Below are 12,210 nucleotides of genomic sequence, written 5' to 3'. Positions count from 1 at the left end.
ATTTACTGCAATACATCTCGGCATGGAACTTGTTATAGAATAGAACTGATTATATATTGACAGTATAGCATTACCTCTTCATCAGTACACAAAGCGTCATAACAAAAGAAGCACCAGGATAGTCCGTTTTTCTGTACAGTTAATACATTTCTTAAGAGTTTTATAAATATGCTTATACTGCAACCATAGAATGTAAAAAAAAAAATCATAACTCGTTTTTTAAAATGTATTTATATTTTTAAAAGACGCAAAGCAACGCTGATTTGAAGGGCAAAACAAACAAAGAAACAGAACAGTCAGAAAACAGTCAAAACAAAGGAAAGGAACAATGTTCAAGTCATTTTGACTCTTGACAGTCTAAAAGAGTCTGGTTAGGTTGATTCCTTCTTTGAAAATGCCTTTTTTTCACACTGAAACCCTCAACAGTAAGTTATTGAAGGAAATCTTGGAAATAACAATCTAAAACAGATGATTAAGTACAAACAATTGTATACTAGGACAGGTTCTGTTAGCTATGTTCTACTGTATATTCGTAGAGCTGGGCCCTTAGGAACCTGTCCATCCCATGCTTCTCCCTTTTGGTTTACTTTAGTGTTTCAAGTTTGACATTTACTCTTATCGGTATGCACGCAGTGGAGTTGGAAATGATCATCTTATGATAGAACATGGAGTCAATTCTCTATTGTATTGTTTTGGTATTGCAAATAACAAGGGCGATTTGTTTCATGTGAAAAGGCAACAGAATCCAGAGCAAAAAAAACTGCACTGTAACGTTTTACAAAAAAAGTCTCAAACACAGAAGGCACACATCTAGAAACTGAGCATGTGGTGGAGAAGGTAATCTATAGTGATTTGGATATGTAGACCAATAACTAATATGGCAGATTTTAACCCATTCAGGTGTCAATATTAGGACAGTCTCAATCGAATCTGTCCTAATATGGACACTGTACTACTCACACTGGTCAATGAGACTGTAGTTAGAAGAGGGGAGGAAGGTAAAGAAAGTTCTTACCCAGGGTGATGCCTTTGAACCTGACCCCATCTGGTTGCTCCTCGTACTCATCTTCAAAATGGCGCCCCCAAAAGCTAAAGGCACATATTCCACATTAAAATCTTCTGGGCATGTTGACGACGACTAAAGGGTTTTAGTTTTCTAGCACCTGATCACCTTATAGTACTTCCCATCAACTCTACCAGTTTGACTTAAGTGCAGAAACCTGTGGTCCTGGATACATTGAAACCAAGTGATGCCCAACCTGGTGTGGGCCATTGTCTCCAAAGCCTGACTCACTATGGTAGACAATGCGTTAGTGAAGATACCTGGTGGTCAAACCCTTATATGCACGTACAATGAATTGGAGCAAAATGTATAACAAAAAAAGAATAACAACATAGAAAACAACCAATACATTTCTCCAAGTTAAACAATGACTACATTATCAAAAGGCAAATATTAGGTATATTGCAACGCTCTCTGTGACACCTCTATCAACATTATCATCAAATATAAGTCTCTGTCACTATGTGAGTCAGTCTAGGGCCAGTCTAGGCAGATTGACAGCACAGACGGAGCCCAATCTGTCAGCACAGGCAGGCACACAAACACTAAACATTTTCAAGAGGACCGACAGCCAGCCTATGGCAGCACAAGCTGGTCTGTGTGGGACTCCCTCATTGAACACAGGCATCTCTATGGAACAGGAAGAGCTAATTTCAGACAGGGAAGGGGGGTGATCGAGCCAACCCTAAAGGCACACCATTTGAAATCTTCGAGATTATCTGTTTTGTCTGAGTGGTTCTGTTTTGCTTTCATCTGAGCACCCAGTCTAGACGGTACAGTTCATTAGTGGGGCAAGGCAATGTACATTACCAACGCAACCACACATGTTATGGGAGAACGAAAAACATTGGATCTTTCAATGCCTTAAATTTCTCTATGATGTGCATTGTATTAGCAGATATGTTGAAAAATTGAGTTCTGAGGAAAATGTTGCTCTGTACTTGATGCAACATGACATGATACCCACATTATGTTGTTTCATTAACATTCCTTAACATCTGTCGTCATTAACCATGACATTTCATTTCACGTACCGAAAAAAGGTTGTTGTAATGAACAGTCATACAATGTTACGACGGGCATAATGCCAAGTGTTATGTCAAGGTTACACAGCGGTATGGTATGCCAATAGTGGGTCCTCTTTCTTAGTTTCTAATGGGTCACTTCCCACCCTGCCTGCATAGTTATCAGTCAGCACTGGTTTCCCTGAAGAAAATACTGGAATCCAACCAGGAAACCTATCCAAGCTCCCCTCTGAGGTCATCAAACTGCATCATGAGATGTCACCAGGGGTCAGAAGTCAAATTGCCACGCCCCTTATATCAATCCTTTAGCTGCCTGCTTATAAGGGGTCAGACATTTTTCTTTTGATTTAGGTATTTGTCCTCAAATTGAATGTAAAGATACAGTACAAAACACATTTAAGCAGGGCCGACGGGAAGAAAGCGAGAGGGGCGAGTGGACAGCCTTGTCTGGTGTCTTTTTTCCTCGACCTCTGTCCTCTCTTCCCTCCCTCTCTTCTTTGCTGTGATACCAGCTTAAGTTGGGACCCCTTGCAGTTTGAGTCTTGCCTCAGAGGGAGCAGTTGCACAATTTATCAATAGAGAAGTGCGACCAATGCTGACAGAGGGAGATTGTGTCTCTCTCCTTCTTAATTAAAGTGCTAAGAGATGCCTGTTGGAGAGAAGCCCAGACAGTAGGCGGATTTGTCCAGCGTACAGTTGCCTGCTAATCTCTCTCCCTCTCCTTTTCTTTTCCTTTCCTCGCTACCTCTCTCCCTCATCAGCGTCTTGGGGCAACTTCACCCTACTTCTGGTCAGACCATCTGGACTCTCTGCAGATAAAGGACTTGAACTGGAGTTCAAAGGTTGATGGCTTTGTACACAAAACTCCAGTTTTCACACAAAAGCTGGCATTTATAAAAACTGACCTTGACGTTAGAATGTGCTTATCCTCCCGCAAACTGTAGACCATGCACAGTTTTTTGTGGTTGAAGTATTGCATTGCAAGAAGGCAAATGTAGCCTAGTAGCCTTGTGCAAATTGGGAATATATAATGACTTATTCATAACAAAAAAACAGGTAGCTAAATATAATAACAAGATGCAATCATTTTTTATTGAGAAGAGCAAAAATCTACTTATTTTATCTTTGCATTCTAAAATAATTTGAAATCTATTTCCGATTATTTATTATTAATTAATATTAATATTAATTAATTAAATATTAATATGCCATTTAGCAGACGCTTTTATCCAAAGCGACTTACAGTCATGCGTGCATACATTTTTTTGTGTATGGGTGGTCCCGGGGATCGAACCCACTACCTTGGCGTTACAAGCGCCGTGCTCTACCAGCTGAGCTACAGAGGACCACCCATTTATTTCGTTTCCATGATCATTGCAGAATAAATTCCTCACCTTTTCTGACTGTGTTGGTTTTATACTCACGAAATAGCCTATAGGCCTACAACAAGTTAGGATCGGCTACCATTCGTCCCATCTCTCATTTAATTGGACCACTTCATAGTAGTAAAAAGATAAGCTACCGGCATTTAAAGTATTTTGCTCTATCCTATCCGATGCGCAGTTTAACGGTAAAACAGACGGTTCACCTTTTCCATTGACGTTTGTAGGCTACGTCTGAATACTGTAATGTCAAATTTCTTGAGTAGCCTAAACAATGTTTCATTTATAAACATAATACATATATCATAACCATTCCACCTTTTCTGGCCATGATGAGTTCATATTCCCAAAGTAGCAATACAACAAATTACCATGCGCATCTCTCATTTAATTGGGCCTATTAGATAGGCTATTATAATTTCAAGTTTTTATATGTTTTTGCTCAATGCAGTCGAAACGGAGCGCAGTTTATAACATACAGTAGAATTTAACAGGTGAACAGACAGTTGATATTTTGCATTGAAGTGTGTAGGCTACCACTGTAAGTAGGCCTACTGTAGTTGAAATGTTTTTTAGAATTCATGGGCAGTGCAGCATATTTAGGTTCGGTGGACAGTAAATGCAAAACATTATTGAATAAAAACGACCTGTTTACAGGTCCACAACAATTAGCATTTTTTTTTTGTGTTTCAGAAATGGTCAGATACAGCAAACGTCACCGAAAAAAATAAAACATTCTGCCAACACCTCCAAAGACATTTGATAAAGTTCGCCATTTATATTTCCTTTAGATATACTGTCTTGGCCTAATTCCAATACTACCAAATTATACAGCAAATAAGGCTGTTATTGTCACCATAAAAGGTGAATGATGGGTGTTATTCAGGCACAGTTATAATGCTTGTTCACGTGCGCAGTTTTACGACAGGTCTGATTTTTTATAATGGGAAACATGCGTATGTATGGCGTGCTCCAAGTGTATAAATCCAAGTGCAGCTATTGAGAGTAAAATGTACGCAACGGTTATAAATGAGGCCCCAGGTTTCCTTGACAATAGAGGTCAATTTTTTCTCTCGTTCCATTTCATTATAATAAAAAATAGTGCAATTATTTTCAACAATTAGGCTATATAAATACCTCTAAAATCGTAATTTTTAAGTTAGTTTTTTGTTTCCATATACGTGTATATATGCCATATATATACAGTACCAGTCAAAAGTTTGGACACACCTACTCATTCCAGGGTTTTTCTTTATTTTTACTATTTTCTACATTGTAGAATAATAGTGAAGACATCGAAACTATGAAATAACACATATGGAATCATGTAGTAACCAAAAAAGTGTTAAACAAATCAAAATATATTTTCTATTTGAGATTCTTCAAAGTAGCCACCCTTTGCCTCGATGACAGCTTTGCACACTCTTGGCATTCTTGAAATGAAACTTGAAATACCCCTGCTCTCCTCTCTTATGATACATATTGCAGATTGATTTTCTTTTTCTCCAGATAAACAGTCTTGAATCTTGTGCAAACATCTCTTTAGAAAATATCATAATAAAAAAAAACAAGAAGAGCATTCGCACACAGGAACTCCTGAACTTGTCTGGCCAAAGACCCAAAGATAGTACTAAACTCGACTAGACAAAGAACTAAAGTACAGTACTAAACTCAGATGGGTCCAGATAGTACAGCAAGATGGATATATATCACTTCAGTGGGCACAGTGCTGAACTCAATTGACCTCGACTCAGGATTCTACTCCAGTACTCATGTTGACACACATGGCCTGACATCACAGACCCAGTCAGCTGTCAATAATGTGTTTCCATAGATGCCAACGTTGACCACCGCACCCTCTGATGCAGATTGATGAGGAGTGATGGGGGTCTGTCTGGCACTGGGGCTAACTGGGTCATGAGCTAAAAGGCTAACTGGGGCTAACGTATGAATCTCAATCTTGGATCCCGTGAGAGCCTGAACCTGGCAACCTGTTACAAGAGTGCTATCAATGCCCTCCCTGTACAAGCCAGTACACGGACAGTATTCAAAGCCAGAAGGGGGTTAGGGGGCGGCTCACTAAAATAACCATCTGCATCTCAAAAAAAGGAAGACCTGGTAATTCTAAAACTCCCGGAGGAACTAAGGATAAACTACGAGGAGATAAGTAACTAGAAATGATGCAGCTTGTAGTGAAGCCCAATGCAAAGGGATACAAAAACAAAATAAACCTAAATACTTGGCGAGAGAATTTTGCTTTGTTTTGTTGTTTTTGCATTTGCCAGTACAGAAAAGAAGCTGTAAGCACGGAGACAATAAAAAACAAGTACATATTTATACAAAGTAAGTTTAGTTGTGACGGGTTTCAGTAAGACAGTGACCGGGGGGTAAAGTTAAGAGCGGAGCGCAGTCCTTTTTCTTTGTGCGCCTGCCTCCCCCTGCCACCGCATGTCGCCCTCCCCAACCCTGCCTGCCACCAACAGTTCAGCTAAAGTGCGCAGAGAAGGAGAAAGCATCCTCGGAAACAATGGCCGAGACCAACACTGTTGTCACACCTGCTCAGGTGTCTGCTTCTCCTTGTTGTTGTGCGCGTTCCTGCTCTCCAGGCTGCCCAGGTGGGCCTGCTGGAGAATCCCGTGGAGTAGCGAGGGCGGCGGCAAGGGACCCGGGCCTCCTAACCCGCCTCCACGCCCAGTGCCCCCGCAGCCACTGGAAGTCTGGTGGTGGTGCCTGGGTAGTGAAGAGGGGTGGTAGTAGTGCCCTATCACCTCGCTATAAGTTGGCGGTGCCCCTTCCACTCGGCTGGAGTAGGCCTGGGCGGCCGTGGCTACCGTGGTAGCGCTGACCCCGGGGTTGAGGCTGGGCGGTGGGCACAGGGAGGTGTCGAGGAGGTGGCTGTCGTAGACTGTGCGGTTGGGGGGGGCGCGCACCGATTCCCTGTTAAGCTCCATCTGCTGCTCGGGGTCGCGGAGCTGCAGGGTACAGGGGCCCTGGTAGGGCGGAGGCTCCTCGCCGTCCGACAGCGAGATGGTGGGCGGCAGGTCAATGATGGGGTGGGGCAGGTAGGGGTAGGTGGGCTGGAAGCGGGCCAGACGCTCCCTCTGCAGGTAGGGGATGCGGTCCGGGGGACGCGGGGTGTACACCTGCTGCTGTAAGGGAGGAGGAGAGGGAGCGTTAGCACACACACATTTATATTTGGTCATTTGGTGAGGAAAAAGGTTTAACAACGTATTTCCATTGTCATCTCTTTGTTCAGAACCCTCTTTTAGCCAGTGACTTAGTGTGAGGGTATATTGATACAGCACCATTGTTGTCATCACTATGCTATGAACAGCGATAAACACTCATAGCCCATCTGCTCTAATATCCAAGGAGGGCCGCACAGATTTTTGGGGGGACCGATTTGTTTGTCAAAATCAATTTGCTGCCAGAAAATGTGCAGTTATATATATATATACATACAGTGGGGGGAAAAAAGAATTTAGTCAGCCACCAATTGTGCAAGTTCTCCCACTTAAAAAGATGAGAGAGGCCTGTAATTTGCATCATAGGTACACGTCAACTATGACAGACAAAATTAGAAAAAAAAATCCAGAAAATCACATTGTAGGATTTTTAATGAATTTATTTGCAAATTATGGTGGAAAATAAGTATTTGGTCAATAACAAAAGTTTCTCAATACTTTGTTATATACCCTTTGTTGGCAATGACACAGGTCAAACGTTTTCTGTAAGTTTTCACACACTGTTGCTGGTATTTTGGCCCATTCCTCCATGCAGATCTCCTCTAGAGCAGTGATGTTTTGGGGCTGTCGCTGGGCAACACGGACTTTCAACTCCCTCCAAAGATTTTCTATGGGGTTGAGATCTGGAGACTGGCTAGGCCACTCCAGGACCTTGAAATGCTTCTTACGAAGCCACTCCTTCGTTGCCCGGGCGGTGTGTTTGGGATCATTGTCATGCTGAAAGACCCAGCCACGTTTCATCTTCAATGCCCTTGCTGATGGAAGGAGGTTTTCACTCAAAATCTCACGATACATGGCCCCATTCATTCTTTCCTTTACATGGATCAGTCGTCCTGGTCCCTTTGCAGAAAAACAGCCCCAAAGCATGATGTTTCCACCCCCATGCTTCACAGTAGGTATGGTGTTCTTTGGATGCAACTCAGCATTCTTTGTCCTCCAAACACGACGAGTTGAGTTTTTACCAAAAAGTTCTATTTTGGTTTCATCTGACCATATGACATTTTCCCAATCCTCTTCTGGATAATCCAAATGCACTCTAGCAAACTTCAGACGGGCCTGGACATGTACTGGCTTAAGCAGGGGGACACGTCTTGCACTGCAGGATTTGAGTCCCTGGCGGCGTAGTGTGTTACTGATGGTAGGCTTTGTTACTTTGGTCCCAGCTCTCTGCAGGTCATTCACTAGGTCCCCCCGTGTGGTTCTGGGATTTTTGCTCACCGTTCTTGTGATCATTTTGACCCCACGGGGTGAGATCTTGCGTGGAGCCCCAGATCGAGGGAGATTATCAGTGGTCTTGTATGTCTTCCATTTCCTAATAATTGCTCCCACAGTTGATTTCTTCAAACCAAGCTGCTTACCTATTGCAGATTCAGTCTTCTCAGCCTGGTGCAGGTCTACAATTTTGTTTCTGGTATCCTTTGACAGCTCTTTGGTCTTGGCCATAGTGGAGTTTGGAGTGTGATTGTTTGAGGTTGTGGACAGGTGTCTTTTATACTGTATATATATAGGTCCATTATCATTTCTACATACTTCCTATCTAGTTTTTGACGTTCCAGAGTGGCCTGGAATGTTTTTTTTTGCCCATGATAATCATTGCCCCCCACCCCAAAAGAAAAACTCCTGTGGGCCGGATTGAATGGGCAGTAGTTTGTCCACCCCCACCCATAATCCACTTTACCTCGCTCATTCCACTGGTTGGCCCTGGGCCATCTGAAGACCACAGACTCCCATCCTGTGAGAAAGAAAGAAAAAAAGACAGAGAGAGAGAGAGAGAGAGAGAGAGAGAGAGAGAGAGAGAGAGAGAGAGAGAGAGAGAGAGAGAGAGAGAGAGAGAGAGAGAGAGAGAGAGAGAGAGAGAGAGAGAGAGAGAGAGAGAGAGAGAGAGAGAGAGAGAGAGAGAGAGAGAGAGAGAGAGAGAGAGAGAGAGAGAGAGAGAGAGAGAGAGAGACAGAGAGCATTTATCATGTCAATGGTACCATGTTGTGCCACTAGGTGGAGTACCTCCCTTTCCAGCCAAAGAGCCAACCACAGAGCATAGGGTGAAGATGATGAGATTAATCCCCCGAACCAATTTGGCCATACCCCAATGGCTAATAATGGAGGACTTCCTGTCCTTCTGTCCTAGCCTTGTTCTTTCCACCTAGATGGGCTGTGGATTAGACAATAGCTACATGTACTATTCAAGTGCTCTTCACAGACGCAATCCCAGATAAACACACAGACAGACATTGACCGTGACACAGAGAGAAAGAGAGAGAGAAAGAGAGAGCGAGAAAGGGGCGCTCTGTCATCTCTGACTCATACCCCCTACCGCAGAGTACACAGACGTCTGCATAACCCAAAGGGTTGTACTCAATTAAGAATTGAATTGAGAATGCCTCATAAATTCCAATTCAATTAGTGAATTTGAATTGAAGCAGTAAACAGGATACAAAATTGCAATTCGAATTTGAATTAAAGGAAATATAATTGAATTCAGTGAAATTCAAATGCTTCTTCCAATCTATATTAGGTGTAGGCCTTTTGTGTAGAAATATGTGAATATTCTATATTATTATATTTCATTAATCACTTACATTTTGTTCAATATGGGGAAAAGACTACAATTCCCAGAATGCATTCATTTACATTACAGTCATTTAGCAGATGCTCTTATCCAGAGCGACTTACAGTTAGTGAGTGCACACATTTATAAAAAAAAAATCATACTGGCCCCCCGTAGGAATCGAACCCACAACCCTGGCGTTGCAAGCGCCATGCTCTACCAACTGAGCTACACGGGGCCCAGTATGTTAAGTTTAAGTTGACCCTAAAGCCTTCAAAAAGAAGCCAAACAAATTAAATGGATGGTGGAAATATAATTTGCTATTCTAAGCACGAAGGTTAAAATAATATATGAACATTGTTTCCGGAGAAACTTAATATATTCTTTGGTATCTGGAAGTGTGACCTGTCAGATTCAATGAAACTCTCATGTTGTATGACTGAGTGAAATTAATTTGAATTGGACTGAATTAAATTCTACGTCCTGTCACTTAAACTCAAATTCTACATCTGGTGGGGTGTGGCCAATGCAATTCGAATTTCAACTCATAAAGTGAATGGGAGTCAAATTCCACAATTCTGGATTAAGCACAACCCTGATAGCCCAAACACACACACACACACACACACACACACACACACACACACACACACACACACACACACACACACACACACACACACACACACACACAGAGACACACAGCATCCTGCCCTACATTTCCTAACAGATTATCACCCGGGCTAGGTGATTCAGAAAGCAGCAGTATGTGTGTGTGTGATTCAGAAAGCAGCAGCGCAGTCATATGGTTCTGGAATCTTCAGATCACTGCACTGGGCGATGTGGCACAAAGAGACATAAAGAAACACAGACATCAACAAATATACTGTATATAGTATACAGGTCCAACTGAACACCATTGTCTGTTTATCATATTTGTTTGCATTAGTAAAAAAATATCTGGTTTTCTGACATGGCTAGTTTGGGCCTGCCATGATGTCCAAATAGGACCCTGTACTCTGGCTTGCCTATTTCCAAGTACATACAAGGCTGTTTTAATTTCATATTAAGTCTACACCCTGGTCTGTGTGGAGTAAAGGCTGTAAAGGAAAGTTTACTTCCTGGTTTGTTTGGAGGCTGTCAAAGAAAGTATATTGCCTGTAAAGATGTGTGGAGTGCTTCTAAAGACCGTAAAGTAAAGTCTATGTTCTGGTCTGCGTGGAGGCTGTAAGTCTACACCTTAGTCTGTATGAAGACTGTAAAGTAAAGTCTCCAACCCTGGTTAGTGTAGAGTACTTACAGAGGCCAGTGGTAGGTGGCGCCGGCGGGCCTGTCTGTCCCTGGAAATGAAGGAGCGTTCTGACAGGCGGTAGTGGTTGAGCAGGCAGGTGATCACTACCACCATCACCATCATCACCATGACGATCACCAGGATCTGCACAAACTCCAACTGGGCTGGAGAGAGAGAAGAGAGAGAGGGGACAGGTTAGAACTAGTGGAAGACGATCTGATTGTGTCACCTAAGCTTCATTAAAATATCACGTTTGGGAGCAGCAGAAGTGAGAGGACTCTATGTATTAGACCTTATTTTCTTGTCCAGCTCCTGTTATTATTGGATGTGCGTAAAACCCCCTTCATTCATAAAAGTGAAAGAACCCAAGAGGATAGATAGGAGGATATGGACATTGCACAGTTTATTGGGAAAGGGTGTTTGGGACCATGGTAATTGAAGGTCATGACGATCTTACGAAAAGCAACTAGCATAGCAACTAACTCGTTTTTACCTAGAAATGACCTAGAAACCAATATTGTAGAAATTATTTTGTAAAGCCCATGAGTATTCACAACTCAACTGAAATGTAAGCACATATGGCCAACTCATTCATAATCTGTCTCAGTTCATTGTATGTTATAACTTGCTGTAAGTTTAGCTACATCAATTACACTATTTATGAGGTTATAACTATGTAATAAAGCATAAAACCTGAATTAGAGTCGATGTCCGCAACCACGTGGAAAACATATTAGCTTAATTTTATTTATATTTATTTAACCTTTATTTAACCAGGTAAGCCAGTTGAGAACAAGTTCTCATTTACAACTGCGACCTGGCCAAGATAAAGCAAAGAAGTACGATAAAAACAACAACAACACAGAGTTACATATGGAATAAACAAAACGTACAGTCAAATAACACAATAGAAAATCTATATACAGTGTGTGCAAATGTAGTAAGTTATGGAGGTAAGGCAATAAATAGGCCATAGTGCTAAATAATTACAATTTAGTATTAACACTGGAGTGATAGATGTGCAGAAGATGATGTGCAAATAGAGATACTGGGGTGCAAAAGAGCAAAATAAATAACAATGTAAATAACAATATGGGGATGAGGTAGTTGGGTGGACTAATTACAGATGGGCTGTGTACAGGTGCAGTGATCGGTAAGCTGCTCTGACAACTGATGCTTAAAGTTAGTGAGGGAGATAAGAGTCTCCAGCTTCAGAGATTTTTGCAGTTCGTTCCAGTCATTTGCAGCAGAGAACTGGAAGGAATGGCGGCCAAAGGAGGTGTTGGCTTTGGGGATGACCAGTGAGCTATACCTGCTGGAACACATACTACGGGTGGGTGTTGCTATGGTGACCAATGATTTAAGATAAGGCAGGGATTTGCCTAGAAGTGATTCATAGATGACCTGGAGCCAGTGGGTTTGGCGACGAATATGTAGTGAGGGCCAGCCAACAACAGCGTACAGGTCACAATGGTGGGTAGTATATGGGGCTTTGGTGACAAAACGGATGGCACTGTGATAGACTACATCCAATTTGCTGAGTAGAGTGTTGGAAGCTATTTTGTAAATGACATCGCCGAAGTCAAGGATCGGTAGGATAGTCAGTTTTACAAGGGTATGTTTAGCAGCATGAGTGAAGGAGGCTTTGTTGCGAAATAG

The 12,210-nt window shown here is 42.2% G+C and overlaps 1 protein-coding gene across 2 annotated transcripts in view; it reads right to left on the bottom strand.

The window, feature by feature from the left end:
- Nucleotides 1-3,345: 3,345 nt before the first annotated feature.
- The window catches only part of LOC311133921 (protein TMEPAI-like), a 64,228-nt gene continuing 55,363 nt past the window's right edge, over nucleotides 3,346-12,210 (bottom strand). For both annotated transcript variants that reach the window (XM_084167539.1, XM_084167538.1), the window contains exons 2-4: nucleotides 10,561-10,715; nucleotides 8,394-8,447; nucleotides 3,346-6,619 (exon numbers count right to left, since the gene is read on the bottom strand). In XM_084167539.1, the coding sequence (XP_084023665.1) occupies nucleotides 6,020-6,619; nucleotides 8,394-8,447; nucleotides 10,561-10,715 (809 nt within the window). In that variant the 3' untranslated portion in view covers nucleotides 3,346-6,019. The remainder of the gene's footprint in view (nucleotides 6,620-8,393; nucleotides 8,448-10,560; nucleotides 10,716-12,210) is intronic.

Source organism: Coregonus lavaretus (assembly GCF_964263955.1).
Source record: "Coregonus lavaretus genome assembly, chromosome: 8".
In the NCBI taxonomy this organism is placed as follows: Eukaryota; Metazoa; Chordata; class Actinopteri; order Salmoniformes; family Salmonidae; genus Coregonus; species Coregonus lavaretus.
The sequence above is the reverse complement of the archived record's forward strand: the minus strand, read 5'-3'. Positions and strand labels throughout refer to the sequence as shown.